At 33.2% G+C, this 19,540-nt stretch overlaps 1 protein-coding gene across 5 annotated transcripts in view; it reads left to right on the top strand.

The window, feature by feature from the left end:
* The window catches only part of LOC124364176 (sentrin-specific protease 1-like), a 33,257-nt gene extending 23,320 nt beyond the window's left edge, over positions 1-9,937 (top strand). For all 5 annotated transcript variants that reach the window (XM_046819460.1, XM_046819455.1, XM_046819457.1 and 2 more), the window contains 4 exons: positions 1,994-2,127; positions 3,058-3,288; positions 6,463-6,670; positions 9,758-9,937. In XM_046819460.1, coding sequence (XP_046675416.1) covers positions 1,994-2,127; positions 3,058-3,288; positions 6,463-6,670; positions 9,758-9,922 — 738 coding nt within the window. In that variant the 3' untranslated portion in view covers positions 9,923-9,937. The remainder of the gene's footprint in view (positions 1-1,993; positions 2,128-3,057; positions 3,289-6,462; positions 6,671-9,757) is intronic.
* The last annotated feature ends 9,603 nt before the right edge of the window (positions 9,938-19,540 follow it).

Raw genomic sequence — 19,540 nt, 5'->3', positions numbered from 1 at the left:
GTATATCTAAGGGTCTATTTTTTTTTAATATCATATGTAAAACACTCAAGTTCTTAGTCCAATTAAATTTATATTTATGTACTACAGCTAAACCATACAATGCTATATTTATTTAACCATAACAGTATATATTAGGCTAATATTAGATATATTATATTCAAGTACTAGTTTTATAGAAAACCTGTCTTTTTAAATGTATTGATGATTATTTTAGTCCGGTCAATTTAGACATTGACCCTTGCAAAAATTCCGAGAAAAAGCTGAAAATTTGCATAGATGTTAGGGACACCATTATTATGAAATTGTGAAAAGTCCCCATCGATCCCATGTCTGCAAATTTTTTTATTAAAGGTCAAATTTCACAAAAATAGGTTTCTTGAATTTTTCAGTGAAACGGTTAGTTTTATGAAAAAAACATATCAGACAAAAATTGTAGAGCATGCAATTATCTACAAAAATGCTCCTTATGCATTCTTTCATAACACTACCCATTTTTGAGAAAAAACAATTACAAACTTTTCTTATTCTGTATTGTCTATAATAAGCACAACTAAGCTGCCTATGATATTATTGGGCGTGTAATATAAGTAAAACTGTAAGTCTGCGTGACTAATACATTCATATTGACCGATAATTCTGAGAATATGATATTAAAAAAACGGAGTACCTAATTTTAAGGGACCATGTGCCCTTTGAACAACATCTGCCTGTCATTCCATTGTTCGAGTGGCCGTTCCGTCTACCTACTTTTCTGAGGTCGCACCTAAATCACCGTTAGTCTTGAAAATTCCTTCGCAGTGAAAACACGTAGTTATTTCAAATATTCTCTGCTAAAGTTTATGCTGTATTAAATTTTTTTGAAAATATGTCGCAATAGTGTTTTATTTGCACTCAACTTTTATCTTCAAGTGAATGTGTTATTGTTGGTCGCGGCATGAAGACGTTACTTAACGCGAGTATTCAAGGGGGGAATCAATAATATATTTATCTATTTAACTTTACTGCTTCACTTTAATCCTCTCAACCAACCACTGTATATAAGTTAACAATCTGCTCTTTCTTCTTGATTCTCGATATACACCATTCTAAATTTTAATACTTTTAATATTATTCGCTAAGATTGACATTAGTACAATATTTCATGAAGTGTGTGTGTGTTTGTGTGGGTGAGCACGCGACGAGTGCACCACATAGTTCGCATGATTTATATTGAATAAAGACAACAAATTACAATCCGTCCACGGTTTCATGGGAGCAACTCGAGCCTACGCACAGGCTTTCTACAGGCCCATGTAGGCTTATTTCCTAGGCCACTAATATTTTTTATTAATGAGTTCATCTTCTTAAAATAAATTAACTGTTTACTACTAATGAATGTACAACTAGTTACATAAATAGATTCCTTAATTGTATGTTATTAAATAACTTATAATTACTGCTTAATTTATACATTGTTACTCTTTGTTTATGTTTTAAGGAGTTTGAGTTTTAGCTTGTACACTATTTCAAGTACCGAAATTGGAAATAAATTATGATTCAATTCAATTCAATTGGTAAAGATTGAAAAAAAGCATAATTTTGGTGTGAAATAAATAATATTACTATTAGTAAGAAAGACATAAGCAGCATTCCCAATTACCCCAGGTAAACTTACTCCTGTGTGAACGTTTGTTTAGGCACCAAATGCTCTCCAACAGTGAAAACACTGGTACCAACCGTCTTATCACTGTCCACACACAACAACTTTACCATGGCACTTGCTATTTTTTTTTAATCCTCTACACTATTCTCACCATGTACCGTTTTGTGGCTTTGACATAATAGAAATTATATTGGGACTTTTTTACCATTCTGTTGAAGAATATATTTGTAAAATATATTTTTTAAGAATACGTATAAATTGAAGACTGAATCAACTCTTTCAGGATAAGTACAGTAATACGCAAGTTAGACAGACATGGTATAAAAATTACATTTATTGTTCTGTTTGCAGATTTTCAAAATCGACGAGAAACTCAAATATTCACAGTTGTTGGCGGATTACCATAAATCATCAACCAACTTTAAAACGTCAAGCACAATTAGTGAAACACCCCAGCAGAGGAAGGTCTGGACGCAATCGTTGTCGTAAGTACAAAAACCGAGCAGTTGTAATCCCAGACCTGTATGTTACATCTAATCAGGAACGTTCATTAAAGATTTCTACCGACTGTGTGTGGATTGAGAGCAACAAACTTGTTGTAAATTAGTGGATTCCACCCTCGAACACACGCTTCTCTCATCTCTTAACTCTTTCGCTCTCGACATCTGAATTTCGGATGTTTAGAAAAAAATATGATAAACCACTCACAGCAATTCTTGGCTCTAAAATGGTTAAGGCAAAAATACCAAATTTTAGGTGTTAAAAACACTTTACTATAGGTTAGTAAATTGCCTATTTTAGCTTTTTTTATATTTTTCTGTTTTCTTATTGATTAGCAATGATTATATTTATCATATTCTCTAATTATGAAAGACTAAATTATACACTATATTGTTCATATAATATAGAAACTAAACAGTAATATTGGTTTAAATATTTTTTTTTTCAATTTGAAGCAAGTCTACATTGCATTCACTGACACTGGTAAGGTCAGATTTTGGTAATATCATCTGTACATTCTGTGCTCAACAGAATCAGAATAGCATACCCTCATCATTTAGTGGCAGAACAACTACTTATATCCTATATTAATGTATGTATGTTTAGATCACCATAAAAACTATCTTTTGTTAATAACTATTATTTTTTAAATTGTGTTTTTGTTGGTTTTTGCGTAGGAAAATTTATTACATTTCAAGTGAAGGTGCAACTCGTTTTGAATTATAAGTTGACCAGGTCTAATATTCTAAACTCCACTTCTTCCCAAGAGTAGAGAAATGACATGTCCCCGCTTAGGTCTATTTGTTCAAAGATTTAGCTCATTTATGAAAGTAATGATGCTTTTTTTTCTCTTAGTTATTACAATGCATTAATGCACATTATGAGAACATTATGAAGGTTTTGAAATGTTTCAGAAACACAACACCGAAATCCGTATCCAGCCCGAGGCTGGTTGAGACAATCGATCTCACCGGCGAAGAGAAGAAACGCACACGTATCAAGGTCAAACCTTATCAGTCCACTGTTATTAGCAGCGATGAGGATGAAGTGAAAATACTCGAGGAGATGCCGATCACACGGGTGAACTCTCTCGAGAAGAAACTGTCACAGAACTGCTTAGTCAGCCCCCAGTGGATCATAGAGATGTCAGTAACATTGGATTATATACTTTTCATATTTAATATTAGTGATGTACTTATATCTTGTCAACACGTTGTTGAATTGTTAATCCCCTTGTATTGCATAAACAATTATTATGATATTATAATTATTATTAAAAGTGTAATTAACAACAGAGGACAGTGTGGTTAAATTTTGTGGTTTGAACGAATTTAAATTATTGAATAGAATAGAAAGGATACCGGAATATTCCAGTTGGCTTGGTCTAAAAAAAGGAAACCTCTTTCATCAATTCAATTCAATTCAATAATATCTTTATTCACACATTCATCAAGAATGGTTACAGAGTCAACACATGCAGTAAAAATTGATGTCATCAAGAAGTAGGTAAACTAGTTTAAAACTATTATAAATGCAAAGAGAAAATATCTTTAAAATTTGATATTAACTAACATTTCTGTAAAATAAAATATATATGAGGAGAAAATATATGAATGCATATACATACACATACATGTCTTAAATAATAGCATTAACAGAATTAAAAAAAACTCATTCAAACTATAAATTGTAGAGTTTATCAATTGTAGAGTTTTAAAACTGTGCAGTCTTTTCTTCAGAGTTTTAGAGTCACATGTTTTGAAGTTTTCTGGAAGCATGTTAAAGAGTCTTGCACCGCTATAGGAAGGCTTCTTGGTGTAAAGGGTTGTTCTATGCGCTGGAAGGGATATATCATTTGCCTGTCTTGTTGTGTAGCTGTTGACGTCACCAACCCTTGGTAATCTTTCTCTTGAGGCGTGGGTGATTACCTTGATGATGTATATGGACACTACTGTGAGTATCTCAAAAGATTTAAAAGCCTCTCTACAAGATTCTTGTGGCTGTAGTCCTGCCATGATCCGCATAACCCGCTTCTGTAATACCAGGACACGATGAAGGTTGCCGGCAGATGAACTTCCCCACAGAGTTATTCCATATCGAACATGTGATTCGAACAGAGCGTGATATGCGGCTTTCAAAGCGATAGAGGTACCAATGGATTTAATCCTCTTCATTGCAAAGATTGCAGAGCTAAGCCTTGAACACAGTTGGTCGGTGTGATTGCTCCAGGAGAGGCCTTGATCCAGAGTTAGGCCTAAGTGTTTTGTGTTGTCAACTCTCTGAAGATCTGGGGGCTCAGTCAAGCATTCTTTTAATCGTCCAGAAGCGAGATATTTTGTCTTTGCAGCGTTAAAAACTAGGTCGTTATTTGAGCAATATTGTTGTGCCATACTGACTGATATGAAGGTACGAATGTCCAGGTCTTCAATGGCATTGCCACTCGTTACAAGAACAGTGTCATCAGCAAACATGACTGGGTAGCTTATATTACCCAAATACTTAGGTAGGTCTGCAGTAAAAAGAACAAACAGAACCGGGCCCAACACTGAACCCTGGGGAAACACCTCTTGTAACAGCCAAGGGCCCAGATCTTGCAGTCCTCTCTGTTCCATCCAGGTTTTGTTTTATTTCAACGACCTGTTCTCTTCCCGTTAAGTAACTCTCAAACCACTTGACTGTAGTCCCTCCAAAACCAAGAGATTTAATTTTGTTGATAATTAAACTATGGCCCAAACAGTCAAACGCCTTACTTAAATCAAGGAAAACACTTGTAAGTGTGTTCCCTTCCTCCAAGTTGTCAATGATGTGTTCTATTAAATCGGTAAAAGCACTTGTGGTTGATCTTCCAGGGATAAACCCATGTTGTCTATCAGGCAGGAGATTGTTGAGTTTAAGGTGGTTTTGAATTCTGGTTAAAATTATTTTTTCTATGATTTTTGAAATAGTTGGGATTAGGGATATCGGCCTGAAATTTTGTAGCTCCTTTTTGCTTCCCTGCTTATGAAGGGGATAAACTTTAGATATTTTTGAGTTTGCTAGGAAAAATCCCCTGAGACAAAGACTTGTTGATTATATCTGTAATGGGTAAAAATACTTCACCAATGCAAAACTTTAGCAGCTTAGAGCTCACGTCATCGATACCTGAAGAAGATGTTGACTTCAGTGACATTATAGTGTTAAAAAACTTCACTGAAGGAAGTGAGTCTCCATTCCATAAGTGAAGTTCCAAGAAAAGAAGTATCACTCATAACAATGGCTCTTGATTGATTGTTTTGCAGTAGAGTTTGCTCAGCTATATTGGAAAAAAAGATATTAAAGTGTTCACACAATTTGTCTGGGTCTTCTTCTACCTTTCCTCCAACATCAATCTGCCATCTTGCCCCTGCACTGTCTTTTCTTGAAATTCTCTCACTATTGATGACATTCCAGATGGCTTTAGATTTATTACTTGACTCAGCAATAAGGCTTTCATTTTCTTCCCGTCTTAAAGTTTTTAGTTTTTTTATACATCTTTATAGAATTGGTGTTATTAGCAATGATCCGATCTGTAAAGAGCATGAGGACACTGCTAACCACCTGCTTTTTGACTGCGTGTTTTAGTAAGTGAACATTTGCATTTGTGGAATTCTAGACAAGATCACTTTTCTATGTCATTTTGTGAAATTGCTGAAATTTTAAAGTAGTAGTTTCAGTGCAAGGCCATAGGCCACCACCTAGGAGAAGAAGAAGGATAATGTATAAGCTATTTATGTATTTCTTTGAATTTCTTATATTATGCAAGTCATGCAGATCTAAGCAATATATTAAAAATACCTATAGACAACTTTTAAAGCATGTTCAGATATTCAGGTAAAGTTTAGTTGATCTATAGTGTATTTCATTTGTTGTTTCTAGATTTGATTTCCAGGTTTGTGCCACTTCTGTCATCAATATTGGGCATTTGTCTGTCCACTTTTATACATCATCATCATTGATGCAAGATACTAACAGTCATCAAATTTGGTCCATACATAGCTTAAATCTCCCATAACTGTCAGGAGCTTTAAGGTTTTACTATGGAACGAACATTCATTTATTGGGATTTTTCAATATATTGGCCTTTTCATTGATTACTGTAAACAACAACATGAAGTGCGTTTTTCACGCTGTATTAACCTAATATGTGCGTCAACACAAAAACTATTCGGCTTTACCCATTATTCCTCAAGCTTCACGAAAATTTAGGTTAATCTCTGTACAACCTTTGTACTGAAATGGTCTTTACATTCCGTACAACGAACGGAAATCATTTCATAATGTTTGTGCTTTTTTATTGGCAGGCAACAGAAGTACAGTGAGAAAGAGAGAGAAAGCCTGAGGCAGGTCGAGGAGGAGAAACTCAAGAAGGAGTTGTACGCAAAACACAACCAATCCCGACGTTTGGAGGCCTTGGATGCGAGGATAAGGAATCACCTTAAGATTACCGACATAGTCTTGGATGACACAGAGGACGAACAAGCACTTGTGGAGTTAACTCCAGAGATGAATGTGAGTTCCTAAGTAATTTAGTATGAAGAATGTTACCCTTGATGTAGATATTTTATTCCCAGTGTTTATTAATTTGTACTAGGATTTATAGTGAATAATCTGCACCAGTTGTGTTTGAAGGAGGAGTGTGTTAGTTCAAAACACTTAGTATTAACTGTTTTTGAGACCAGCTGATAATACAAAAAGCAAACCAAAAGGTATCAATTTACAATAACGTGACCATGGAAAGGTATGTTCATTTTTTTTCCTGAAAACTACAATTTTTCCTGAAAACAATAGTGAAGAAAAAATTCATCTGCAACGAAAATCAAAGGAGTTACGATTTTTTGAAATCCTCTGAAAACTCTGTTTTTGACAGTACCTCTGGCAACACTCTCCATATTTGACAGTTTGGTATTACTCCGCGGCTCTCTCAAATAAAGAAGGGACGCCATTTTGAACTATTTTGTTCCTCCGTGTCTATTCTTAACCTCCTAGTTCAGTAGTGGTAATGGCACACCTTTGTGTTGGATGTTCATTAAGGTAAGTGATAAGTTACTGAAATGATACTGACTAGTACGTTAATCCTGTCAACGATGCCTGCCCGCTGCGCAGTGCTGCGCACTGCTTGCTCTTTTAGAAAAAAAATTAACTCGATCTTGCAAAAGTCGAATCCCAGATCACGTGATGCCCCTGCTCCTTAACGCAATAATGCCCGAAAGGCATCAATATAATACAATAATATACTTTTCCCCCAGTTTATATGCACCTGTGATAATAATACTTGGATATAAATGCCCAACCCATGAAAAAAGTCCATTTTCCATGGTCACGGTATTGTAAATAAATACCAACCAAAAATACCAGGTTATATCAAAATTGTTTGCAAAGTTTCAAGGAATAATATGAGGCCTTGCTATCGAAAGGCCTCACAAAAATAAAAGTTTTTAAGTGTTGGTCTTGTGGGTTTTAAATGTAATTAAGTTTTCATAGGATAGATTGTATTTTAATAACTATACCATTTTAAGCAAAACAATATTTTTAAGGTTATCTTTTATTATTAAATGGTGGATTGTAAAACGGATTTCCATAATTTATAACATAACATAAAAATATATAAATCCAAATACTTAAATATAATGAGTTTGTAATTTTAGAAATAGAATTTGCAATCCACTCCTAACTGTGATACAAAATTGAGGTATTCCTGTACATTGAATTCAATTAAGTACAGGCCATTTTAGCATTTGGCTGTTCACTGCCAAGCACATGTCTTCTGGATATGTTAGGTTAAGTTAGATAGGTTATAGAGGCAGCAGGCACATGGCAGTGCAGAAACATGTACAAAGAAATAATGTTTAGAAATAAAATTAAAGTATTATTAACATAATAACAGTTTATTACTATCTATAGATATTTCAATAATATTTTTTATTGAAATATGTAATGGAATAAATATAAACTATTTATTACGTTATGACTTTCAATTTTTTGGAAGTTTCCCCTAATGGCTACTATAACGAACTTTAGATGTATTGGAAGTTGGTTCTCAAACGGTTGTTGTACGTGGGATTAATAACATCATCTGATTGATCAATTAAAAAAACTATACTATCATTTTAAAAATGTTGCCTTGACTTGACAATAATCGTTGTGCTTCACTGAAATTTGTTTTACAAACTAGGCATAAGTTAAACTGCATTTTAAACAAAAAAAATATTGAGTAGGATTGTTGAAATTTGGAGTGAAGTAAATCAAAACCCACAGATTGCTTGTAGTGAATGTAAAAATTGTATTATATTTTTATTTTGTATTACAATGAAGTATCGAACTTAAACAAAATCTAAAGTTGTGAAGTATGATATGAAACAGTTATCCTGTGAGAAAATTCTTTATTCATCGGTTAGGCAATATTTGTGTTTGAAAAGTTTTAGATAGATATAACTATATTTTTTATTTAGTGTTTAACTTAACTGGGAGTAAGAGATTAAGAAAACTGGCTATGCCAGACCTAAACAGTATGTTTGTGTGTGTTGTGTATTTTCTAAAATGCATATTTTTCTCATCACAGTGTAGTATTTATATTTTACAACTGCAATGCAAAATGGACTAAGAATTATTAATATGTTACCAACAATAATTAAAAAATCTTTATAGAAAAATATTTTTAGCCCAAACATTAATTTTTTTGCAATTATCATAATTTATTATCAAAATTAACAATATTAGTTTGCTTGAAAAAATAACCTTTGTAAACTTCTGTCTAAAACCAAGATAAGAGCAGTTTTTGTGTATTTCTTTCAAGTTAAAACTTTTTGTACAAAAAGGCCATTTATTATTTAGCTTGGTAACTAATACATAACGTCTTCAAATTTACATAAGAAGTAGTCTTAAAATTTCTAAACTTGCTTTCTTATGTCATAATTTGAATTTGTTTACAATTTTTATAATATCAGTCTTCATGTAAAGGGTTCATAATATTGAAGAACCCTAAACCTGCACTCAAAAGTGTTAATATACAGACAAAGAAAAATCCATCTTATAAATGGTGTTATAACAATACTAGAGTTGTATATATGAAGTGAAATAAAATGAAAGAAAGTTTATTTCCGTTATAATTGCAATACTATTACAATTATTATTAATATATGAATTGACAATTAATATATGTACAATAAATAACTAAAAAGTATTATACATAGCGTTTGGAAATTAGCCTACATGGGCAAGCAGCCTGTGCGTAGGCTAGAGTTGCATTATTAATAAATAGTATGTATATACAAACTAATCTCCAAGGAATGTAGCACTGATATATCTCTTACACCAAAGCTACTGTAGTCTCTATTAAATAAAAATTTTCATCGCCATCAGTGTATCCAGTACCTGTCAACAGGATTTATTTTCAAGTTTACTGCTGAAGATGGATGTGAAGAAGGAGATAAATGTAGTGTTCAGTAATGTCAGTAATAGATTTGAAAACATTGGAATGTCCAAAGATATTAAGCTATTTAGGGAAGGTTTGACTCTAATAATAATAATAATAATAATAATAATGGTTTCTTTAGTATTATCAACTATTTTAGCAGCAGTTCTTGATGTGGTTTTCAGGAGAAGATCAAAGCGGCCTTGAGGCCAAACCCTCCGAGCGAGGTACTGGTGGAAGGGTTCGGCCAGAGATTAACCCGTAACGATATTCAGACTCTGAACAGACTGAACTGGCTCAACGATGAGGTAATTCATCATTATATTAGGCTAAAACGATATCGACAATAAGAATTGTACAATTATTGATAGTGGGGGAATTTACAGCTAGGAGCCAAGCAAATGAATAAAGAAGCTTCAAGAAAGAATGTGTACAAATAATATATAAAGTCATCCACAATAAACACTAAAAAATGTATTTATTACATAGATTTACACAAGGTATTCAGGTGATCAGCTCCATCAACTATTTTTGGAGAATGATCTAAAGTTCAAGCCCGGAACTTTGTTATCACTACTCAGGTTACGTACATATTATTATTTATAAGCATGTGGAAATGCTGTGGCATAACTCTGATTCAAACCGGATCTTTGAAGTGATTAATTCATCTTTTATATCTGAAGAAAGAGTACCTTCTATTTACTCAGTACAGAACTTTGTATTTATCCCTCAAATTTGAGGCTTCTGCAGATACCAATTATATTTTTGGGTTCCTGTCCTCTAATTTCCTTTGGGCTCAAGAAATAAGCACCTAGAAATGTTTTCCTGGTCATACAAAGAACAGGACAGTTCAGCCGTATGTTCTCCGCTGTATCTTCTGTCTCTCTACAGAGTTTGACAATAGGCAATATTTTTTTATTTACAAATTCATGGAGAATAGTAACATTGTCACTGAACTAACAGTATAAATTGATATTTACAAAGTCAAGTTAAATATTAATTTTGATTAATGGTAAGTTAGTTAAGTTGAGTTTATTTTACAGTTTTATATTGATCTTCAGTTTTCATCACGTCATACAAAATCTTTTCCAAAATACTTTTCTAATAGTGTAAAAGGATTTTTTAGCAGCCACTTCTTTACTTCACTCTTGAAACTATTTGCTTTACACTTCCTGAGGTCTTCTGGTAAGTGATCCCACAGCTTTATTCCCATGTATGAAAGGCGTCTCCTATTAAGGATAATAAGGATGGAAGCTACCCAGTTGACTACAAGTGATGACAACGATGTCTACTTATGTCTAATCATTAACAACGAGACAACAAAATGGCTCTCTATGCTTTAAACTAGTTTTGAGCAAATTCTGAATTAAAAAAAATAGATTCCTGTTTCTCGAATTTTGAATACTAATAATCGCTTTTAGTAGACTAAGTACAATTTAAAAATAATCATTACATAATTTCATCAACATCTAATTTCTTTTTAGCAAAATAATTAGTACAGTAATAAAATAGATAGAATATTGTGATTGTATGAGATAGCTGGTGTATTTTAACCCTTATAACGTCAGTATATCTTTTCACGACTTCCAGCAAACGGCACAATATTAAAAAAAAAAATTTTAATGTGTAAAGTTCATTTTTATTTTTACTTCTATAATTATGGTAAGTATAAAAAAGTAAAAATTTTAAAATTATCTTGTACGTACATATATTTATGGGACATTAAATTGTAGATATAAATAAAGTCAAAATAAAAGGCACACAAAATTTTATTAGCTAAACTATAAAACATTACCAGACAATTATATAAATTACAGTTGTGATAAATATAAAAAAGAAATGCATGATTGTAAATATACAACGAACCTAATAGTGTTCTTTTATATAAACAGAAAAACACGACGAAGGAAACCGACTCAGCGATGGTCACACGCACTACCTGAAGCCAAACTGCAAACAAAAATCGCGCACGCTGTACGGCGTCTGTGCCGTGTGGCGGGGTGAGTGTCTAGACACCGCGTCTAATGTTTTCAAACAATGTAACGCGACAGCTATATTTTGACGCTTGACATAGGTCAATAACCCACACACATGGTTGACGCATACCGTTAGTGACATTGATTGGATTTAAAAGGAACTTAAATTTGCTATAGACGCAGTTTTGTGTCGATGCGCCATACTGCGTCTTTGCCGTTTGGAGATAGTTTGTCTAAGCGCCATATGGTGTCTGTGACGTTATAAGGGTTAACAATGGAGATAAAGACGATTTTCTGCCAGTCTTAAACCTTTGGGGATTGTCTGATAGTAATTTAAGTATACCTAACTCTAGTTTAAAGGGATTTGCTGGTGTTCAGAGAATTAGCTATATTTTAAGACCTAAGTAATATCCCCTAACTTTTTCTTTAATTTGATTGATTATAATATGGGCTTCCAGAGTATATGTCTTTAATATGCAAATAATATATAGCACATATTTGTATCACTTATAAGTTGTATTTTAAACTTAAAATGTTTGAGAAATTTCAAACCATCGCTAATCATGATAATAAATATTAACATTAAATAAAAATCTAAACATAATATATTTGATATAGTAAATATTTATAACACAAAAAATCTGGAGTAAATAAAATATAGTGGTTATATCTTTGCTTCTTTGCTTCTCCGTGATCCACAACGCTGACATCAGGGCATATACAACGGCAATGCACAAACATAAACAAATATGCAAACTGCAAGAGTGACGTATTATTTACATAAGGACATTTTTTCATAAACAAAGGATAGCAAAAAATACGTTTTAGCGATTGTTGGGTACTGCCTATCAGTGGTCCGTCTGTGAAGAGACGCAGCAGGACCCGCGGCGATGCATTCCCGTAAATATAGACAATACTAATTGCAAGGAGAATATTATTTTTTTTAAATATAGTAATTTGTTTTTTACGGCTTTTCAAATACAAAATACAATAAAACACGTTTAAGCAATCTGTAATTAGCGTAATGCTGATCAGCTTGCTAACCACGAGTACACGCAACAGTATTACATTAGTACTCAATTAATATTACATAGAGGGACTCAACATTAGCCTAGTATTTATTTTTGCTATAGTATAGTGCAAGCAAACTAAAATTCTTAATACAGTTTTACATATAAGTTACCAAAGTGTTTTATTTAGAGAATAATTATAACTCCAATATTGAAGAATTATCGTGTACCACTACAGTTATAATCGTTATTAAAAATTACAAACATTAGAATTACTAACCATTGAAAATAGTCTAAATTAAACAAGAACGACAGAAACAATATGATTAATAATACTATGCATGCAGTATGCAAATATAAAATTTTTCAATTAAAGAAAAGATATAGGTAGTCAAATTATAAACAATTTTATTGTAATTACACATTAAATACATAATGTTGTTTTTATTTTAGCAATGACAACGAAAAAACGTGACAAGATGGGGGGGGGTGGGGGGGGGGGGGGGTGGGGGGGGGGGGGGGTGGGGGGGGGGGGGGGTGGGGGGGGGGGGGGGTGGGGGGGGGGGGGGGTGGGGGGGGGACCAACCAAGCTAACTTACAAAATAAAAATATAGCTATACAATTAACATAAACAATAATTTAAATTCAATACAATTATTTTAAAATTAGAGGTTTAAAATATGAATAGCCCCCAAATACTTAATTATGTACATTTTTCATACTGTTAACATTAATTTAAATTCAATAGTGGTGTTTATATATATTATAATATATAAAACACCATATATATATATATATATATATATATATATGAATAGCCCCAATAAAATTCAATTCAATCACTTTAAATCTTCCATACAGTTTTGTGAAATATAACTTTATAAAATATGTAAGTTATTATGCTTGGATTAATTTAGGTTCCTATCAATAAATTGTTAACAAAATTACATAAAAAGAATTTTCCACAAGGTAAACAAAACTCTCACCTCTCACGCTTATTACTTGCCTTTGGATGAAGCTGCTGTTGTTTTCCTCTTCATGGATTTCCTTTTATGAATTTGTAGCTCTTTCATCTTCACTGTCAAATGTGTCACTTTCACTGCTACTGGTGTCACCCAGTTGGTTGGCAATATCCTTTTCTCTAAGGTCTAGGGCTAGTCCATGTTTTTTTTTAAGTTTAATTAAATGTATCAATAGCTCACAGTATTCCTCGATTGCGGTTATTTTCCTGAAAAGAATCACATTACACTGTAGAAAAAGGAACAGATTTACGTTAGAAATTAATTCCGATAGTTACATGCTGTTCATAAATCAATTCTAACGTAGGTCATTCTGAGCAATTACTTGGTCAACCCCAAAACTTTTTCATATTTTACTACGGTCATAAGGATGTTCTCAGAAATCAAGAAACATATAATTCAAGCCCCACAAGGCCGTCCTACAGGTTGCCGAGCAATAAGAGGTCCATGCGGATAACAGAATTGGCTTGCGGGAGACACGCGGAAGGCCAGTTGTGACGTACCGTTATGGCTAGTGGTTCCTCCGATAATCCTTTTTTATGTGACGGGTGTGAGAACACTTTTACTTAGTTTCACGGTTTCAAGTGAAGATCAGGAAAAGTTAAAACGTTTTTTGTACGAAACACGGCGTTTTGCAATGCACCAAAGTTTGCCCTCTAGAATTTTATATTTTACTGATAGGTACTATCTCGAGGGATGTTTTTCTTTCGTTGACATCAGTGCGGAGCAGCACCAAAGGTGCTGCCGAAGCCCGCGCCGATGGCCGGAGACACTCGTCTCAACTCGATAAACAACTAATTAATTTGTAGCTCGAAATTTAAGAAAAACATTGTTCATTTGGATCAAAATTCTGCTCATTTCAGTATTTATATTTCATTTACGTTAACTCTCCGAGACCTAAATTATGTTTTTTTTAATTTCACATACAGTCTCTAGATTATCGTAGTAAAATATGAAACAATTTGAGGTTGACCAAGTAATTGCTCAGAATTACCCTAACGTAAATTGAAAATGGTTGGGATTGATGACAAAATATTGCACATAAGCCTATAAAATATGTTTTGGAATTAATCTTAGATTGCAAATGTCTATTACTCTTGACATCAATGTTAGTTACAAAGCTACTGAACACCCTGACTGAAGCAAATATTTCATCTTGAAACATCTGACTTGGACATCAAAGAGCACATGACCAACTTGATCGTAGTTTTGATGCAGGTAATCTAATCAAAACTATATTATTTCACTTTGAGTCAAATGACAAGTAAATAAATGCCTGTTTCAATGGCTATATAAAATAAATCCAAAATATACATTTGGACGAAATTCTTTCTGTTCGTCTAATAAGAATCCACGCCTTATCACTGGCATCAGAACACAGTCGAATCAGTTCTGTGCATAAGTGTAATGGATCTTTTATAATATCCTTATTTATTTTATTAATTGATGTTCAGGGATAGATTACACCACCAAATCCTGTCCTACATGGCCTAGGGCATTTGTAATCAATTAATTATCATGCTAAAACATTCAGTCGTGAACTGGGTGATGAGAAAGTACCGATCCACTAAGAATAATTCGCCTTGCCATCAGTGTGGGGTTCAGCACACCGTACTGCTGGCAGAACAAAGCAAAAAACATCTTTCTAGCTCAGATCACATGAGTGCCCCCAACTCCTCACTCAGGTTTGACGAGACAAGAGGCAATATGACACATAGACAATAAATATTATCACTCAGGCAAGCTCATCCATGGCTCATTCCGAACCCTTAATTTTCATGTTTCTTACTTTGTAAGGTCAGCCCTGATCATCATACAAAAATATGAAAGAAATTGATGTTGACCCAGTAATTTTTTACAATTACTTACATTTTTTCTCATTTAAAATTTTCCTTTACTACATTGGTACACACTATAGAAAGAGGTCTGAGCAATTTTTAACTATAAAACACTCTGTACAACTCCTACAGCCAAATAAATACGATTAAAATCATCTGTAGAATACAATTTAAAAAAACTATTTACAGTATGTTTACTTCAGCCAAATAAAGCTAGAAGATTATGAATACACAAGTTAGTGTCTTGAGCACAATTTAAAGATAATTACTATATTATTGTGTCAGAATGGACAGATAAGACTGTTGAGTTATTTTCTTTTCATTTCGCAATGGGAATTTAAGGTAGGGTACGATAAGCGGGGACCCGGTTTTTATATTGAAATGATCAAACGATATTTAAGTTAATTATTATACATCAATATAATCAACCAATAGTAATTCATTTGAATAGTAACTAAATCATCAACTGTAGAAAACTAAAACAAATTTTCATTTCTAAACACAGTTTGTTCTATTAGTAACTTTTTTGGTTTCAAAAAAGGTAGTTAACTTTAGAAAACTAAAACATTTTCTTGGTACCAGTAAGATTAAAGGCCGGGGCGGCAAATCACGAATTTGACATTACCAACGTATTCTGCTCACCTTCCTGAACAAAAAATATATATAGTACTCAGGGGGTGCAAATGACAAATAACATGATTTTAGGGGGTATATTGATAAGTGGTTAAAGTTCCTAATGTTTTAAATGTTCAGTTTGTGTGCTGTGTCTGGATAATCTGTTTTTACTTGAATATTATCTGCGGCCGGGACTGATAGCAGCCTGATAGCATATCTGTTATCTGAGTTCTCCGGGGCATGGGTCAGTTCTACACAAGATTTCGTGTTCAGTAGTTTGGATTGAGTGAAGTGAGTTTACAATGATGAATCAACCATCCACTAGTTCAACCAACCCTAGTGAATTGTGTGTGTTAGAGTGTTTTCATAGGGCCACGTAAAGAGCTTACCGTTTTTAACCGAAACGAAATTATCTCTTTTTTAATAGAACATGGAATTTTTAAAAATGAGTGTATTTGTTCGTCGTGCGGGTCGGAGTGGTGTTTTTAAAACCGGGAGACTTTGTCGTTTCGTTGTGATAGACCACTTTTTTGTTGCTGCTGATCAGCTATATCCACCAACACTACTAATGGTAAGTGTTCTCTGTTTAATATCCATCTATATATTTGAAGTTTTTCATGATTTATTTAGTTTTTTTAACTTTACGTAATTGCCTTTGCATTACATTTTCAATTTATATTTTTGATCAGCCCCTCTAGAATTTTATATTTTACTGATAGGTACTATCTCGAGGGATGTTTTTTAATTTCTTTTATTGACATCAGCGCGGGGCAGCACCGAAGGTGCTGCCGAAGCCCGCGCTGATGGCCGGAGGCACTCGTAATTAATTTTTTTCTCGAAATTAAGAAAAACATTATTAATTTTTATCAAAATTCTGCTCATTTCTGTATTATTTCTCATTTACGTTTGCAAAGATGGCGGCGCAACCGATGACGTCATCACGAGGTTCAATCATTGGCCACAAAAGGTCACGTGACGCTAGACGTGGATGTAGAACATGGAGATATTACTGGAAAGTTATTTAGGCCTAATTTTTTTATTTTCTAGAACTTCGTTATTTCTCATTTCCACCCCATCAAACCTTATACTTTTTTGTTCTATAGGACGATTCCAATAAGTTAATAACGCAAAACTCGTATTTTTCCGCCCCGGCGGTTAATATGATAATTACCTTCTTTTTTATTAAATAACATTTTTCCTGTCACCTGTCTTAATTTTATCATGTGATCAATGGTTATGATTCCTTTATTATTTATGACATTACATAATTTTTATTGTTTAAACTATTTCTATTAATTTGAAACATGTGACTTATTTTAGATACATTTACATCGATTGATAGTTGTTGTTAATATCAATATATTATTATATAAGGTATCGTTAATTGTAATAAGCGATATAAAACCGGGTTCGCTTATCATACTCTGCTCGGAAAATTAAAATCATTGGGTATTTCAAGTATGGGGTCATCTCTATCCTCCTGCTAGCTAAAAGAATTATGGTTGGGTGAGTTTGTAATATTTTTTAGCTCTCAAGCATTAGTGATGAGCTATTTAGAATTTTATATTTTGCTGATCTAAACAAAGGATATTTTTATTCGTCACGTTCAGCATGGAGCAGCATCACTGCTGGAGCCCACACTGATGATCAAAAGCATTATCACCAACTCGTTCAATTACTAGTTCCTTTTACAGGTTTTGTTTTTAGTTTACAAACCTTCCAAAACTTGTTTTCTGTTGATTATTAATTTAGGCTATTTTCTAAGCATTTTCTTTTTGAAATAAAAATAATGTGACTAAAGTAAATATTTACCAACAATTTATGAAATTAGATGTTACTTTCTCAATATTTACCTCTCTAAGTATCTTACCTAAGTAAACAACACATTCCACAGTAATGCTACACATTCCCCACTGACATTGATTCTAATTCTTAATAATGTAATTTTGTCTAGCCAATCTGATTTAAAGGCCACTGATTCCGTATTAACTACTAAATTCAATCAAACTTAAAATAACCTACCTGACTAAGAAGCACAAGTTATTGTACCGTTAGACCTCTCAGATTTTCAAACAAAATATCCAAGTTTATATACTAAGTTGAACAAGGCAACTGAGAGACACACGCAAATTAAATACAGAAAGTAAGTACTCACAATAACACTTTCAATGAGTATTTATCTGATTTTTTATTAAATTTACAAGTGATATCCGTCTCTTAAATTGCCTAATCATACAAAATTCCTCTCATACCTAGAGATTAGTAAGTTGTAAGATAACCACTAACCAGCCAATCCAAGTGCTAAAATCACAAGAGTTTCTCCACTTCCCGCCATCCCGCAAAATTCAACCGGTGACCGGTTAAATTGGTTGTATTTGAGAGTATGACCTTTAAGTGTATATGGACCAGTTCACAGGTGTGTCCGATAAAACTGGCTTCTTATATCCAAATAATAAATCAATATTTCTTTATGCACCTATGTGTGTGTAAATTTATATAATCGAGATGTTCAGAACAATCCATGTCAATGTGGATGGATTAGTATTAATTGAATTAATTTTCAATGTTATTATGTATTCGTTTAATTTCTCGATAGATATTGAAACAACAATCAGTACCTCTCTTATTTTAACTATTTATTACTCTCCTTTTAAGCCTCAGCATTAACCGTTTCGAACCGTAAACTAGAACAGCTTTGAAGAAACAATTTTTACTTTTATAATACTAAGTTTTAGTGACCTGACGTAAATCGAATCCGTAATATTTCGCTAGAGAGCTATGGTCTTATTGTCACAAGTTAGTACAGTATATTACATGCATGAACTCTATTAAATGTGAAACACTGTAACAGACTTTCGTACATTACTGTTTCCCCATTCTGTGGGCCACCATATTATTTTCTAAATTGAGTATATATCTGAAGGTTTGGTCACATATAAAGAAAAAATTAGTAACTCACTGCCAATTAGTTAATTAGATAATATCGGTAAAATCAATTAATTCACAAAAGTAAGACGTCAGGGCCATTCTACCCGTACTCGAAGTCACTCTTCATATGTAAACAAGAAAAACATATATAAAGAATATGCCTCCTTTCAAAAAAAAAAAAAAACTCGTGTCTTCTTAAAATTGCCCATAGAGCCCGTTTACAAAATGAATGAAATAGGAGTAATTGTCGATTATTCCTAAGAAGGCCCAGGGCACATACATAGTCTACAAAATGTAGACCGTGATTTTCTTAAAATTAAAAACTAATATATCATTGTGTAATGATTTATATATATATATATAAATGTAATATTTTGTATAAAAGATTAAACATAGGTACAAACATCCTAATCAGAGAAATGATTACTTGCGTCATTTAAGAAACTGATTCAGTTGCACAGTACTATGGATGACTCCGTGTTGGATTAGAGTGGTCATGTGGGAGTCTGGAGCTGCTCAGTTATTCTAACACCGTGAATTTGCAGGACTGCTAGGGCCGCTAAACCGAATAATGAACGTAAG

Source organism: Homalodisca vitripennis, chromosome 6 (assembly GCF_021130785.1).
Source record: "Homalodisca vitripennis isolate AUS2020 chromosome 6, UT_GWSS_2.1, whole genome shotgun sequence".
Taxonomy (NCBI): Eukaryota; Metazoa; Arthropoda; class Insecta; order Hemiptera; family Cicadellidae; genus Homalodisca; species Homalodisca vitripennis.
The sequence above is the reverse complement of the archived record's forward strand: the minus strand, read 5'-3'. Positions and strand labels throughout refer to the sequence as shown.